Source organism: Doryrhamphus excisus, chromosome 10, assembly GCF_030265055.1.
Source record: "Doryrhamphus excisus isolate RoL2022-K1 chromosome 10, RoL_Dexc_1.0, whole genome shotgun sequence".
In the NCBI taxonomy this organism is placed as follows: domain Eukaryota; kingdom Metazoa; phylum Chordata; class Actinopteri; order Syngnathiformes; family Syngnathidae; genus Doryrhamphus; species Doryrhamphus excisus.
The window spans coordinates 9,731,247-9,748,828 of record NC_080475.1 but is presented as its reverse complement, the minus strand read 5'-3'; the positions used below and the strand labels follow the sequence as shown (position 1 = coordinate 9,748,828).

Sequence of the window (17,582 nt, the reverse complement as noted above, 5' to 3'; positions counted from 1 at the left end):
AAACAAAGTTCAGTATGTTTACAACTGCTACGAATAAGACGTGCCGTGTTTTGCTTTCTGGTCGTCAACGGGGTCAAACTCCAGGAGACTGCTTATTAAACATTGAAGCGGGTTCGCAGCAGTCAAAGTACTGCGGTTACTTTTGCATGCGCCGCATGCAATACTCAACCTACCTGAATGCACACGTTTGAGCGGGCAATAATAACAGACATGCTGCATGTACAAAAGTACTAACTCAGATATGTACAACATGGAGTGGTATGAAAACCTTGATCATTTTGATAAATCATGAATTGTTGGGGCGGCACGGTGGTCTAGTGGTTAGCGTGCAGACCTCACAGCTAGGAGACCAGGGTTCAATTCCACCCTCGGCCATCTCTGTGTGGAGTTTGCAGGTTTTCTCCGGGTACTCCGGGTTCCTCCCGGAGTATTATTATTTTTAATTTTGATTATTATTTTTTTTATTTTATTTTTTGGTTTTATTTTGTTTATTTTATTTTATTTTGTTTTATTTTGTTTTTATATAAGTTTTTTTTTCATTTTTTTTTAAATAATGGATGCTCATTTCGTCATTATCCATGTTTATGTTTAAAGCTCTGTGATTGGCCAGTCACATACAAACGGACTTTTCTGGTTAAACCACGCCTACTTTTGACCACGTTTATGACCTGCCCACTCAGAGTACAGATATGAATACAGATCATTTCCATGGGTGAACAGATACAATTACACAGATAGCGTATCTCTCTTATGAAGGTTATATCATAGCAATTTTGTAGTCTTGTGGACTTCCAGAAATTCTGGAAATAATATGTTGTTGTGCTGTGTGAGTAATTAATACTCTACCTTCCTGTCTGGCCAGTTGTACTTGGCAAAGATGGCATCGTATGTATCCACTGCTCCATCCGTCACCAACATAATGGCCTGGCTACACTCGCTACCCCTCCCAGTCTCATTGAACTGGGAAGATAAGGAGCATAAGAAGCGAGGAGAAAGAGAGTTACTTGATAATGCAATTAATATAATGCAAATAATATCAATCAATATTGACATTGGTTATGTTTAAACTACTATCCGTCAAGAATGTTGTACGTTTACAAGTACGAGTGTGATTACTTTTTCATAATGTCAAGAAAGTGTTAATGGAGGTTAGTGATTGAGTGTGAGCAGCGATGATACATGGCTAGCACTTACCTCACCGAGAAGATTGAAAGCCTCACTTAAAGCGACGTCTAACATTCCGATGCCTTGAGCAAACAGCTTATCCAGGTGCTCCCTGAAATGCTGGGAAAACAGTTGTATTCATGACACAGGAACATATTACACGTGTTGAGCCCACTGAGTAAATGCTTAACATTTTGACAGATTAGCCTGCTGCTGTGTTTAATGTTATCCCCGCTTCATTTTGTTCTATTCATGACACAGGAACATATTACATGTGTTGAGCCCACTGAATAAATGCTTAACATTTTGACAGATTAGCCTGCTGCTGTGTTTAATGTAATCCCCACTTCATTTTGTTCTATTCATGACACAGGAACATATTACATGTGTTGAGCCCACTGAGTAAATGCTTAACATTTTGACAGATTAGCCTGCTGCTGTGTTTAATGTAATCCCTACTTAATATTTTGTTCTATTCATGACACAGGAACATATTACATGTGTTGAGCCCACTGAGTAAATGTTTAACATTTTGACAGATTAGCCTGCTGCTGTGTTTAATGTAATCCCCACTTAATATTTTGTTCTATTCACGACACAGGAACATATTACATGTGTTGAGCCCACTGACAGATTAGCCTGCTACTGTGTTTAATGTAATCCCCACTTAATATTTTGTTCTATTCATGACACAGGGTCATATTACATGTGTTGAGCCCACTGAGTAAATGCTCAACATTTTGACAGATTAGCCTGCTGCTGTGTTTAATGTAATCCCCACTTAATATTTTGTTCTATTCACGACACAGGAACATATTACATGTGTTGAGCCCACTGAGTAAATGCTTAACAGCCTCCAGCATCACTGATCCGGTTCTAAATGGCAGAAGGCGCAACCTTTCCTTTAGCGTGGAGGAAAAGGTTAATCACTTCCAATAAAAGGCTGCACCCTACAGCGCAGCAAACGTTAGCCACTGCAGATGAGTGTTACACGGGGGTAGCGTTTGTACTTGTACAAACCAGTGGATCTTTTGTCTCCTTAAACCGAGGGGTAAGGTGTACGTGCTAAGGGCTAAGTATCTCTTCATAACAAGTCTGCTCAGGGACAAAATGGGAAAGCAGAGTGACATTTGCTGACAAAACGAACGTACGGAGACCAAAAGAAACATAAAAATGAAAGTAACTACGCATAATTATTCACTTTCGCAGTAACATCATTCATGTTTTATTATATACTCAATAAGTTTCCACTCCACTCGTTGCTTGTCGCTAGCTATACAGTACATACAATACTTGACAACATATATAATAATAATAATAATACATTTTATTTGTATAGCGCTTTTCAGAGTACCCAAAGACGCTTTACAGTAGAGAAAAATAAATAAAAATAGACTTGATTAAAATGATTATTTTTGTAAATATCATTTGTGAATATGTTCATTCAAATATGTTCATTCATAATATTTTGATTTCAATAAGATAATAATTTTTTGGATCGATCCACCCATCAGTAGCACCTAAACCAAAACCATTCACATGGTCCTAATGGCTTTATATTGCACATCAAAATATATCCACCAATACTAGAATTATAAGGATATTATAATATGGATACTACTACAGTCTTGGTTTTGAACACCACAATGCATTATAACGGTCTTGACCTGATGACTACTATTCAGGTTTGAATATGTACGATTATTTTTTAATTTCAAGTTTTAAAAAAAACAAGAGTAACAAGAGTAAAAAACAACTCACATCTTTGTTGGCAACATCAGCTTGGACCAGCGTTCCATTCAGGCACGGCTCCACATAATGGAGCTCCTCATTGTACTGAAACAACATAAAAGGAATCATTGATGTTTAATCATTAATTGTTCAGTATACTCTTTTTACTTTTATTATGGCAAATGTGCGCACACACACACACACACACACACACACACACACGGCGTATCTATTAACTGACATCCCTGCCACTTTATGATAATTGAATACATTAACATTCATTCTGTACACATAAAAGTACGTATACAATAATAAGTCTTTTGATTTCCTGATTTGCTTCAGCTGTATGAATAACGTAGCATACCAAAGTCTTTTTTATGCCAAAACAAGTACAAATACACAAATCGTAAAATGTTTCTGAACTCTTAAGAGTCGCAAATGTAACAAACACGGCAATAATAATAATTTTTTTTTAAAAAAGCGACAACAATCTGGCAAAAAGAATGTTTCTGTCTCAATCCTTTTCTGAAAGAATCAGTTTCAGAATAACACGATTAGGACGTGAAATGATAACGACGACTTTGTTTTTGTAGGGCGAGAGAAAGTGGGCCGGCGATGTGACAGACCGCATTTTGATGTGAAATTGCCTCAGACACACACACACACACACACACACACACACTGAAACACACTCTTACGGTAACAATGCATTAGATGTCTGCAGCAGGATCTAATTAACCGCTGTCTTTTTTTTTGTACTTCAAATCTTCATTCAGTTGTCTCCTAATTGGCTGTGAGCGTGACGAGGGAGGAAGCTGATTTTGTCCCATGATTTGACAGCATGTGGATCCAAAGACGTAGTTTCTTAGTGATGTCAATAACCAGAACACCCAGCATGAAGATGGAAGGTTTGTGCATGATGTTGATGCGTTCCTCAGATATTACTGATCAAGAAGACCTCCACAGTGTTGGTGACTCTTTACTGCATCTGGACTAGCCGATTAGCTGTTGCTTAGCTCAGTGTGAGTGTGAGAGAGAGGGTTTTTCTACCAAGGCTTCGAGTGTCAATGCATGAAAATGGAAGTTTTGTGCATGATGTTGATGCGTGCCTCAGATATTACCGCTCACACTGCAGCAGAAGAAGACCTCTACAGTGTTGGTGGCTCTTTACTGCATCTGGACTAGCCGATAAGCTATTTTTTTTCCAGTAACTTACCGCGATGATGTTGAAAAAGTCATCGTCTCCAAGGGTGTCCAGTATCGAGGACACCGTCTGTCTGGCGATGGTCAGTCTGAGGCCTTTCATGCTTCCACTAACATCCACAAGAATCACGACATCCTTTGGCGACGTAGCAGCTTGGATGTACCACTTCCTGTTACGGCAGTCAAAAGCAATGACGCCATGTTCATCCGGCTTCCATTTGATCCCTTTGGATAGAAGAAATCAATCATTTAATTGCTGCTGAGCCAACAAAAAACATGATATAATTGGAAAGTCTGTTTTTTCGGTCTGATAGTTCACCTAACATATTACTTAGTTATGCTACCACTTAACAAAAATACAAACAAATAAACACCTACCTGGGTATTGTCTGAAAAAGCCTTTGGCGCTGCCAAAGTACTGCCATATGAGTGATGGATCTTTCTCGAAGTTATCCACAAACACTTTATTCAATGCTTCTGACCAGAAGACTCCATTAACTATGGCGGAGTCTGATTCAAAAAAGGGAAGCAGAGGGATAAATACAGTAAACCTCGGATATAGCGGATTCAATTGTTCCCACTGGTTTTGTCCGATATAAGCGAAATCCGTTATATGCGTATACCGGAAAATGTCCGTTTTACGCATATATCGGATTTATATCCGGTATATGCGTAAATGGGATTTTATCCGTTATAAAAAGGCACTTCCTTGACTATGTTTCCAATGTACCTGGACGCGCAGGCAACGCTGCAAACGCTGCAAATGACGTCGTATAGCGGCCTGTCACGATTCGGCGAATCGGAGCGCCACAATGCGGCCATCCGATATATGCCAGGGAAATTTCATGGAAATGCATTGGAACGGGACTGGAGATTTTGTCCGAAATAGGCGAAATCTGTTATAAAAAATCCGATATATGCAATGAATTTTTATTGGAAATGCATTACAGAAAAATCGGTTCTTTTTTATCTGTCTGTTGTGAGCGAATTTCCGATATATCCGAGTCCGATATAAACGACCACAAAATGCCCCGCCCCGCCCCGCTTTTACTCATGTTTTAACTGTGTATAAACGAATGAATGTTGTATTTTAACGTATCTTTTACTCTGTTTACTTGTTTTTATTCAACTCTATTTTTATGGAATTAATTAAATTAAATTAAATTAAATTAAATTAAATTAAATTAAATTAAATTAAATTAAATTAAATTAAATTAAATTAAATTAAATTAAATTAAATTAAATTAAATTAAATTAAACAGTGTTGGTGACTCTTTGAATGGAATGGAATGGAATGGAATTGAATGGAATTGAATGGAATTGAATGGAATGGAATGGAATTGAATTGAATTGAATTTAATTTAATTCAATTTAATTCAATTTAATTCAATTTAATTTAATAAAAAATATTATTATTATTATTATTATTATCGGAATTGTGCCTCATACTCTGCAATTTGAACATAATACCTAATATGGACCAATGTTTCTGTCATTGTATTCTGTCTGAAACAAAACAGTTTACATTACCTTGTTTCGTATTGTAAGGACAAACAGCGTTGAGCATACAGCAGACACATTTATCAAGTCAGACATTGAAAAAAAAAGGAATTAAATTTAAAAAAAAAATCAGGAAGCGCGGTGAGTCGAAACATTGCAGACCGACGACATATGAAATACAGACAGAAAAAGCAGATAAGGCTGTTCGTCATTTCCTATGCTGGCATCATTGTTATGCTGGCATCACTCACATGCAAATAAGCCATGAATGAATTCATCTCTTGGAAGCGAGCTTGATATGCGACACCTCCGTGGATTGGAGAGGAGACATATTTGGATTTGAACAATTTGCACAACAATGTAACTACGTGGTGCAGTTTGAGGTTGTTTGAATCTTTAATAGAAACCCTATAACAGGGGTCTCAAACACGCGGCCCGCAGGCCACATGCGGCCCGCAGGACACTAGTTTGAGACCCCCCGCCTTGATATGAAAGTTTAATGTTTGATATGGATGCTGTATGGTATCATGTACCCAGAAAAAATTATTACGTTTGATTAATGTTCATGTTAAAGGTTAAATAACTGTTAATAGTTATCCTCCCTATCCGTGTGGAAGTGGTAAGTTTTGGGCTATTTAAGTTGAAAGGAAATAACTTGAAGGCTACCGTTTAGGTGGCTAGCTCTCTAGTTTGCGAGTTAGCATGTGTCTCAAGACCCTGCAGTTGCGCAATATGTTGTAAATAAAAAAAAGTATAAATGTGACTATAGTCGTGTTTTGTCATGTCTACAGGGCTCTAATAATTCTTTGTTCATTTTAATCTGAAAAATAATTCTTTGTCTACCCACCAACTATATGTGGTTTCTTAAGTTTTTATTATTTGACGTTTTATTATTATTATTATATTTATTTATTACTGATTGATTGATTTTCTTTATTTATTTTTCATCTTATTTTGTGTAGAAAAATAAAAAGTAAGATATTTGAGAACAGTGGAATGTTTTATCAGAGCTTTTATTGTAGAAAATCGAAACCAAAGCAAAGTTTATTCATTTTTCTGTTTTTAATAAATGTGTTTTTTGTTGTTTTTTTTGTGTTTTTTTTTGGAAAACCTGATGCGGCCCAGTCTCGCCCAGACCCTAGCCCCAGTGGCCCCCAACTAAATTGAGTTTGAGACCCCTGCCCTATAACAATTATATATACGGGCGAGTTGTTGCCCACCAAACAAGCTCCCTGAAGTCCCGGCAAATACACGACATTCTCATTCTTGCATTCTTACTGCTGCTGGAGAACAAAGACGGAGAATTTTTAAAAGTCTCCGTGCTCTCTCCATCTCTCTCTGTAATCAAGTCTATTCATTTGCCGCTGAATCAAATCAAGATTACGTTTCCTCTCCTTGCATTAGCCCGTCGGTCTCGCTCTCGCAGCATTTTCATTCAGTTCTTTCCATTTCATTCAATCTCATTCTGTCACTCTTACTTGCTTTTTTTTTTTTTTCCCTGTCACCTTGCAATAATTAAACTGTTGCTCGGACAGAACTTAACCTACTTTCTTTCTCATTTATGCCCCCTCCGCATATAATTTATGTGCCTTGGGTAGCTGACTTAAGCCCACATGACATTTGGTCTGTTCACCGAGTGCTGCTCTAGGCCTCGACTTCATTGGGTTGACTGAGGAAAGGTAAATTAGATATTATTTGATGTTTTTAAAGCAAATAATAAGCCAGTATATTACTGTAACTCTGATAATCCATAGTTCATTCATTCATTCATTCATTCATTTTCTATGCTAATCCTCACGAGGGTCGCAGGGGTGCTGGAGCCTATCCCAGCTGTCTTCAGGAGGCGCAGTACACCCTGGATTGGTGGCCAGCCAATCACAGGGCACATATAGACAAACAACCATTCACACTCACATTCATACCAATGGACAATTTGAAGTCAATTAACCTAGCATGTTTTTGTAATGTGAGAGGAAACCGGAGTACCCGAAGAAAACCATGAAATGTTATTTTTAAAATTTTTCAATTAATTTAAATTAATTTAATTTTAAATTTTTTAATATTTATTTTTTATTTTATTTTAATTTTGTATTTTTTTTCCTGCAATGTTATTTGATACAAAAATAAATGAAAAAAATCATTTGCCTAAAGCCTAGAAATTACTATTGAGTGTTAAATATTTTGCTTAATAAATGTAGTGTGCAGGAAATGCTTCCAACTGAGGTAGAGAACATACCTTTGTTGTACATGTTCGTGGGCACCTGGACAACGCTCAGGCTGAGATTGACTGACAGGTTGTTAAAGTGGTCGTTGGGCTGTAGGATGAATTCTCCTCCCAACTCCACATTGTTCCCTTCATCATCCATTTCATTGATCAACACTGCATTGAAGTACTCATACTGGGGAGGGAGACAAAAAGTGGGGTATAGTTATACACAAATACACAAACAAAACTGCATTATAACACGTTAAAAAAGTTAATATGAGCTAGCTAACAATGCCGTCATTGGGATACACCTATTTTGACTATAAGCTCACATACATGATGTCCATACAGTGATGATAACATATACTAGTTGCAGTATCTTGCTGTATTTTGATTAAGGATCGACCAATATTTGCGTTTTTTACTTGAATCGGTATCGGCCGATACGCGCGTGGGTTCGCCGATATATTTTTCCGCCGCATGATTTAAAACTTGAGACCTGTAATATTAGTTATCGTTGTAATTTTTTCATATAAATGTATATAAGTTAAACAGTTTTGGTCCCAGTATTGACCCCAGGGGTACTCCACATGCAATATTTAAGCATGCAGATGTGTGTTCTCCTAGCTTTACATATTGCTTCCTGTCAGCTGAGTAACTTATGACCCAGTTTGAAACTAATCATCTTATTACCTTTTTAATTTTATTAGGAAGTCATGATTTGTTATTTTAAAGGATTTGGTCAGATCCATGAGTTCATCCGTAATTTCAAATTTTCAGTACATGGAGGTTGGAATGTTAGCTCTGTATCCCTACATGCTTTTTGCTTACATTTTGGCTTTTAAAGGCTGTGGTCTTCAACTTTTCATCAACTATGCAAATTGTAACTTATGACCCGGTTTGAAACTAATCCTCTTATTCTGTACCTTTTTAATTTTGTTATTAGGATGTCATGATTTGTTGTATTCAAGGATTTAGTCAGATCCATGAGTTCCTCCGTAATTTTAAATTTTCAGTGGCATGGAGGTTGAAATATTATTCTGCTTACATTCTGGCTTTTAAAGGCTGTGGTCTTCAACTTTTCATCAACTATGCAAATTGATGTACAAGTTAAACAGTTTTGGTCCCAGTATTGACCCCTGGGGTACTCCACACGCAATATTTAAGCTTGCAGATGTGTGTTCTCCTAGCTTTACATATTGATTCCTGTCAGTTGAGTAACTTTTGACCCAGTTTGAAACTAATCCTCTTATTCTGTACCTTTTTAATTTTGTTATTAGGATGTCATGATTTGTTGTATTAAATGATTTGGTCAGATCCATGAGTTCCTCCGACATTTTATTTTCAATTTTCAGTGGCATGGAGGTTAGCTCTTTATCCCTACTGGCTTTCTGCTTACATTTTGGCTTTAAAAGGCTGTGGTCTTCAACTGTTCATCAGCTGATGAACAGCCTATTTCAGTTTAATGGTTGTTTGCAATCAATTGCCTCACTCCCGCTTCTACATTTTTCTTCTTACTTCTACATTACCTGCAATTTTTCAACGGGTCTTAAAATTTTAATCAGGCGTGTACGTCACACATGCAAACCGTTTTCATTGGACAGGGTTACCCAGACACTGAAACGCTGAGTCATGAGTAGTTCATGAACTGACGCAACCTGACATGCATGATGTTTGTGTGTGTGGGAAAAAATGCTGAGTCTCTCTTTTGCGTCAGAACATGCTCTTCCTATCAACATACAGAGCGTGGTGCCCCGTCTTTGCTGTATTTTTAGTGCTGCACATACTGGAAAAAACTATTAATAAATCATGGCGCTAGATAAATATAGAGCACATGGCTCCCTGCAAGCCTCAGGCTGTGTAGTCTAAGATACCTCTGATGGCTAACGTAGAGTGCATAATACTAAAAGTAGTTACTATAGAAATACATCCATATAGATGTATCACTTTATGTTAAGATGGAAATGATCCACATGTAAGAATTGATACATTCATTAACAGTAGATTAATCAATTGCATCACTGTATTGATAATAATAAATTGCACAAATTCTACTCTTGTGCACAATTCATGACAAGACCTGAAAGAGCGCCTGTCATCACCATGGTTACCGTGACAACCGTATCAGAAATTCAGCTGAAAAAATGTACAAATTGCGTTATTTGATTCGTAAAAATATCTTCCCAAAATATTTAATGGGGAAAAAAGCGATATTACGATCAGTCAACCAAGAAATGTAGCTGCTACCCAACGATGTGTATTAGCGCTGAACCTTTTAATTTCTTCTGCGCTTCCTTCGAAACAAAAGCCAGTGGTATCATCCGCAAATAATACCAACTTTAAGTCTTTCATGGCTTTGCAAATTCATGTACAAGTTAAACAGTTTTGGTCCCAGTGTTGACCCCTGGGGTACTCCACACGCAATTTTTTTTTTAATTTTGCCTTTTTAATTTTGTTATTAGGATTTGTTGTATCAAATGATTTGGTCAGATCACATTTTCACTTGAAATGTTAGCTTTGTATCCGTACTAGCTTTATGCTAGTAATTCATTAGTGTTAATAAATTTGTCTAATTTTGACATCAACTTGCATTAAAGATAAATAAAGAATGATAGAGAATGATACAAAAGTACAAAAAAAAGGCGGTGCTGAAAATCGACATTTCAACAGTCAACAATACCTTTTAAAGACACAGTACAGGGAATAAAAAGTGAGATTAAAGAAATACCGTGAAATGATGCCGTTGATACACTTCTTTAAATTTCACAGCATGTGGGCTTTAATTTTGATTAAAATTGCACCCATCAGCCTGCGAGTTGCTGCAGCGTTAGAGCGAGTGTGGGTGTCTGAATATGTGTGTCTGCATCTGTTTGTCTACGTGTGTGTGTGTTCACGTGTGGGTGTATGTGTTAAGTAAGTCAATTATGCCATTCCAGTAGTACAGTGAAGGAGTGACCAAAGCCACTAATGCAGTCCCTGATTGTGGCGTTAACAAGCTGATCTTTAAAGTGGAAAGATCACATATGCACCATCAGCACCCACGCAATGTGGGCCAGAGAGAAGGACGGGATGAGGAGGGTGGAAGTAAATGGTAAAACGCATATCCCGGTTCCCTGTTTTATGAGCTTCATCTGTGTGTGCGATTGAATGCAACCATTGTTGCGTTTTAATCCAAATGTCATATGTTTTCTGCTTTTAATATTTGTCATTTTATCATATGTACAGGGTAAGGCAAAAATGATCTGACACATTTGTAGGTTAAATAAAAGCCAAATAAAGTAAAAAAAAAAAAAAATTTTTTCGAAAAGTACAATTTGTTTCATTTTAAAAATGAAATCAGTTCTGGCGGTGCGAGGTCGGCCGGTTGATTTCGGTTTCAATGCAGATCCAGTAGCTCTGAAGTTGGTAAACCATAACAAGATAGTGTTTGGAGCTGGTACGGGATCATGTCTACCAAGATTGAAGTGCAAACGGAAAAAAATGGCATTATAAAGAAACAAAGCAAAATGGCATTATATGAAAAAAATGGCATGATATGTACTTTTTGAAAAAAAAAAACTGTTTTATTTTTATTTATTTTATTTATTTTATTTGCGTTTTATTTAACCTACAATTATGTCAGATCATTTTTTACTTTATTTGGTTTATTTGTTCTGAGTTTAATTTAACCGTCAGGAACAGTCGACATGTTTCCTACGAGGTGGTCTATGTGATGTATATAACACACATTGTGGCCTCTGATGCACAGTCCACTGGGCCGTGCGCATTTAAAGGCAATGAGAGGTGTTACTTTATTTGGTTAAGATTACACTCGTCTGTGTTAAACCCTCTCACACCTTCTGGGTTTAATTTAACTGTCAGGAACCGACAACATGTTACCTATGAAGTTGTCTATGTGATGCATAACACGTACTGTGGCCTCTGATGCACAATCCAGTGGGCCCTGCGCATTTAAAGGCAATGAGAGGCGTTACTTTATTTGGTTAAGATTACACTCGGCTGTGTTAAACCGTCTCACGCCTTCTGGGTTTAATTTAACTGTCAGGAACCGACAACATGTTTCCTACGAGGTGGTCTATGTGATGTATATAACACACATTGTGGCCTCTGATGCACAGTCCAGTGGGCCCTGCACATTTAAAGACTTTATTTGGTTAAGATTACACTGTTGTAATGTCAGATCATTTTGCCTGACTCCCTTTTCCCCTCCGATTTTGTCAAATAATTTGATACACTGACTAATGACTGATGTGTTTGACTCTATTTGAATCAATCTCTGAAACTACTGATACACTGTTCTTTTTAGTTTTGCAAAAAAAAAAAAAAAAGCTAATTATGGGTTGAAAGAAATCAGATAAACCAATCTGGTAGATTGGTAACAAAGTGTGCCTTTGGGGGATTAAATCCATTAAATGAAGTGCAATGTCAGCAATTGCAAGCCCTTTAATCACCGAGTGTATCTTTATCTACTCATTGTTTCAAATATTCATTGTTTTTTTTTTTGTTTCTTATGTGGCACTATCTACAACTCTACCAATGTTCTCTATGGCCAACCCACCATATAGATAGAAACCAACATTTATCCGCGAGAACATGTATCCTTGTTCTAATGTCACTAATATCCAGTTTTGGGAGTTCCTAACCCTGTTACTCTTTTCCAGTAATGATTTTTATTTCAAACTCTCCAACGGCGTTTCCGGTACTGACAGTGAAATGTGATGTCTAATAAGCTGTTATCCACTCCCCAGCTCGATTGGCCAGGAGCAGGATTGACCGTGGAGCAGTCTTCACCACAAGGCTCCGGCCACTACGTGGAATGAAACATCATGTTTCATCTCATCAAATTGTGTGCCCGGTATAAATGTGGAAGTGATTCAATAAATTAACTCAGAGGAGTCGGGATTTCTACCTGTTGCAACAAGGAGGCGCTGTCTTATTTGAATTCTGCGTTGCTTTGCCAGTTTCCAAGGCACCGCCCACATTATACGCCGTACGGTAAATTGGTTCGCAATATATAATCACTCATTTGTCTGCTAATCGTGATTGTCACTTGCTGCTGTGTTTCCTACGAAGTGTTATGTTATGTGATGCATAACACGCATTGTGGCCTCTGATGCACAGTCCAGTGGGCCCTGCGCATTTAAAGGCAATGAGAGGCGTTACTTTATTTGGTTTATTTATTCTGAGTTTAATTTAACCGTCAGGAAAAGTCAACATGTTTCCTACGAGGTGGTCTATGTGATGTATATAACACACATTGTGGCCTCTGATGCACAGTCCAGTGAGCCCTGTGCATTTAAAGGCAATGTGAGGCATTACTTTATTTGATTAAGATTACACTAGGCTGTGTTAAACCCTCTCACGCCTTCTGGGTTTAATTTAACTGTCAGGAACCGACAACATGTTACCTATGAAGTTGTCTATGTGATGCATAACACGTACTGTGGCCTCTGATGCACAATCCAGTGGGCCCTGCGCATTTAAAGGCAATGAGAGGCGTTACTTTATTTGGTTAAGATTACACTCGGCTGTGTTAAACCGTCTCACGCCTTCTGGGTTTAATTTAACTGTCAGGAACCGACAACATGTTTCCTACAAGGTGGTCTATGTGATGTATATAACACACATTGTGGCCTCTGATGCACAGTCCAGTGGGCCCTGCACTTTTAAAGACTTTATTTGGTTAAGATTACACTGGGCTTAAACCCTCTCACGCCTTCTGAGAGTTTTCCCACAAGGTGGTCTATGTGATGCATAACACGCATTGTGGCCTCTGATGCACAGTCCAGTGGGCCCTGCGCATTTAAAGGCAATGAGAGCCGTTCATTCATTTGGTTAAGATTACATCGGCTGTGTATCGGCTTTGCCACTTGTGCCGGTAGGAGGGATTGGAGGTTTGGGTGCGCCGGACTGCGCTGCTCACGAAAATTGCAAAGTGAACTGGCCACAGCGCGCCTGTTCTATAAAAATAGAACCCTTTGTGCATCCTTTTGTGAGTGACGTCTCCACCAAATTCCGTCAAAATCTGTGGAACAGGTTACGGGGGATATTTTTTCAAAATGTATAGAACATTAATAGATAGACACACCTGTATGTGCATGAGGTGCACGGACAGCTTTCTTAAACATTTACTGTTGATTTCACGAAAAAAAAAAGCATAAAATGGATTCACAGCCATAAGGAAAAAGAAGATAGGGCACCAGAGAAGACCATGAAGCCTCAACCCTCTGGTGCTTACTTTCAACTTTTATCTCCGCGGCAATGCTCTTTTCCTCACCCGCCTCCCTCCTCACACTTCATGGTTTCGGAAAAGCAAAGTATCACACCCAGAGTGTGGAAATGTGACTGGAAAACAACCAGGGGGCACGGATACAAGTAATTTGAGAGTAAACAAAACCGTATAGCAAATTTAAAGGGGAAACTTGAGGGGGGGGGTCAGGAGGGTGCTAATGTGCAATGCTCAGCAGCGTTTTTTGGGCCAAAAGAAACTCATAAAAGTAAAACAGCAAGTGAACAACAAGTGATGAAAAGTGGTTGCAATAGACTTTCTTTATTTTTTGCATTTGGTTTGAAGTTGGTGGTCTCAGTAACAGCAAGGGAATGATTGGTGGAATTTGCTCTGATGTTGGTTGAAGGGATGGCAGTAATATAAATATAAAAATATACGTATACATGCATTATATATAAATGCATAAAATAAGATAACAATGTTAATATTAGACGTCACACCAACAAATAATGAGGTTGGGAACATTAACACAAAAAGAGATGGAAAAGGATGCTGAGGTTCTCATTGGGAGCGACCGGGATGGATAGGATCAGGAAGGAGTACATCCGAGAGAAATTACATGTTAGAGATCTTGGAAATAGTTGAGATGGTTGGGACATGTCCATAGGAGAGATAGTGAATATATTGGGATCGAAGGATGTTGTAGAGCAAGGGTCTCAAACACGCGGCCCGCGGGCCAAATGTGGCCCGCAGGACACTAGTTTGAGGCTCCCGCCTTGATATGAAAGTTTAATGTTTGATATGGATGCTGTATGGTATCATGTACCCAGAAAAAATTACTACGTTTGATTAATGTTCATGTTAAAGGTTAAATAACTGTTAGTAGTTATCCTCCCTATCCGTGTGGAAGTGGTAAGTTTTTGGCTATTTAAGTTGAAAGGAAATAACTTGAAGGCTACCGTTTAGGTCGCTAAGCTCTCTAGTTTGCGAGTTAGCATGTGTCTCAAGACCCTGCAGTTGCGCAATATGTTGTAAATAAAAAGAGTATAAATGTGACTATAGTCGTGTTTTGTCATGTCTACAGGGCTCTAATAATGCTTTGTTCATTTTAATCTGAAAAAAAATAATTTGTCTACCCACCAACTATATGTGGTTTCTTAAGTTTTTATTATTTGACGTTTTATTATTATTATTATATTTATTTATTTATTACTGATTGATTGATTTTCTTTATTCTTGATTTGTTTATTTATTTTTCATCTTATTTTGTGTAGAAAAATTTTGAGAACAGTGGAATGTTTTATCAGAGCTTTTCTTGTAGAAAATTGGAACCAAAGCGACGTTTTTTAATTTTTATTTTTTTTTTTAATAAATGCGTTTTTTTTTGTTTTTTTTTTCTTTTGGAAAACCTGATGCGGCCCAGTCTCACCCAGACCCGAGCTCCAGTGGCCCCCAAGTAAATTGAGTTTTTTATGGATGTAGTGAAGGAGGACATGAGAGTAGTTGGATGCAGAAGACGGTTGTAGCGACCCCTGAAGGGAAAAGCCCAAAGAGAAAAAAGAAGAAGAAGAAGAACATAGCATCGGCCATTATTTCTCATCATCACCATCTTTCAGCAACCCGTGTTCTGTCCACAAGAAATTAGTCATGAATTTAATTACGGGGTCATTATTACATCCAGATGCTCTGGAGATTCAATGAGAGAAACTGAATTGGCAGAAATGGAAGTCATGTCAGGTACGAATCAGCCTTTCTGATTTGTTTGCAACAAAAACTAAGTAAATAAACGTAAAACGTAAGTAACTTTACTATAATTTATCGAGATAAACTTTGTTTAACGTGCCTCCTTTTGATTTCCATCTTTGGTATAAAACCACATTTGTAATTCCGTGAAGCAACCTGCATTTATTTTCATCGAAATAGTCATTTGTTTTGTTTTTCGACGGGTCAATGAAGCAGAAGATGGACTGATTATGCAGGTTAAACATGTTTTGGCAAAGAACGATAAAGCAAACTGCCAAATCAAAAAAGCACACATCCTCCTCTGTACACTCCGGAATAATACCCAGGATGGGATAATAGGAATACAAAAGGATGAAGAGCGTTTGCCCCCCCTTCCACCTCCAAGTGCGGTTGCATCTTTCAGACAGCAGCATTGCGGGCTTTGCAATTGGTTGTTTGTCTCGAAGCTCTGAGGATGAACTTCATTGGCTGCAGAGGGCATAGGAGACGGCTCTGTGCTTTTCCTATTTACAGTACACCGGCATTGTGGGTGAATGAGTGAGGGAGCAAAATCGGAGCAGATTACCGTGCCAATTTCTCTTGGAAGCAGAAGAGCTCTGGAATGGATAGATAAGAAAATTCCAAGCAAAACCCTGCCAGCCAAAAAATGTATCCAATAGCCAAAAAAAAAACACACAAATAAAAACTGAATAGTGATGGAGGAGGTTTCACCCTACAGGGTGGATGGGTATATTTAGCCAAGCTGGAGATAATTACCCTCTAGTCACCATGCTCTGCAATAAGAAGCAATAACAGAAATACTACCATCACAGCAATCATATATGTATGCTAACCTACAGAGGTATAAGCGGAAGAAAAATACTAGTATCAATACGCCAAAACATCAACAAACAATATTCGGCTTAATTGAAATTTCAATTTATTTTTTCCTTTTCTATCCCCTCCTGCTCTGTTCGGTCTGAGTGCACCAAATACATTCATTCATTCATTCATTTTCTACCACTTATCCTCACAAGAGTCGTGGGGGTGCTGGAGCCTATCCCTGCTGTCTTCAGGCGAGAGGCGGGGTACACCCCGAACTGGTGTGGAATATTTATTTATACTGTAATTCGGAAGTTTTAGATGTTCTCTGGAAACAATATTCGGCTTAATTGAAATTTATATTTATTCTTTCCTTTTCTATCCCCTCCTGCTTCGTTCGGTCTTAGCGCAGCAAATACATACATTCATTCATTCATTTTCTACTGCTTATCCTCACGAGAGTTGTGGGGGTGCTGGAGCCTATCCCAGCTGTCTTCGGGCGAGAGGCAGGGTACACCCTGGACTGGTGCGGAATATTTATTTATACTGTAATTCGGAAGTTTTAGATGTTTACTGGAAAACAATATTCGGCTTTATTGAAATTTCAATTTAGTCTTTCCTTTTCTATCCCCTCCTGCTTCATCCGGTCTGAGCGCACCAAATACATTCATTCATTCATTTTCTACCTCTTATCCTCACAAGAGTCGTAGGGGTGCTGGAGCCTATCCCGGCTGTCTTCGGGCGAGAGGCGGGGTACACCCCGGACTGGTGTGGAATATTTATTTATACTGTAATTCGGAAGTTTTAGATGTTTACTGGAAACAATATTCGGCTTTATTGAAATTTCAATTTAGTCTTTCCTTTTCTATCCCCTCCTGCTTCATCCAGTCTGAGCGCACCAAATACATACATTCATTCATTTTCTACCTCTTATCCTCACAAGAGTCGTAGGGGTGCTGGAGCCTATCCCGGCTGTCTTCGGGCGAGAGGCGGGGTACACCCCGG

General features: G+C 38.3%; 1 protein-coding gene across 4 annotated transcripts in view; it reads right to left on the bottom strand.

Moving 5' to 3' along the window:
* The window catches only part of LOC131137224 (voltage-dependent calcium channel subunit alpha-2/delta-3-like), a 98,757-nt gene that overhangs the window by 50,245 nt on the left and 30,930 nt on the right, over positions 1–17,582 (bottom strand). For all 4 annotated transcript variants that reach the window (XM_058084914.1, XM_058084910.1, XM_058084911.1 and 1 more), the window contains 6 exons: positions 7,835–7,997; positions 4,477–4,608; positions 4,112–4,323; positions 2,926–3,000; positions 1,195–1,284; positions 847–960 (listed from right to left, as the gene is read on the bottom strand). In XM_058084914.1, coding sequence (XP_057940897.1) covers positions 847–960; positions 1,195–1,284; positions 2,926–3,000; positions 4,112–4,323; positions 4,477–4,608; positions 7,835–7,997 — 786 coding nt within the window. The remainder of the gene's footprint in view (positions 1–846; positions 961–1,194; positions 1,285–2,925; positions 3,001–4,111; positions 4,324–4,476; positions 4,609–7,834; positions 7,998–17,582) is intronic.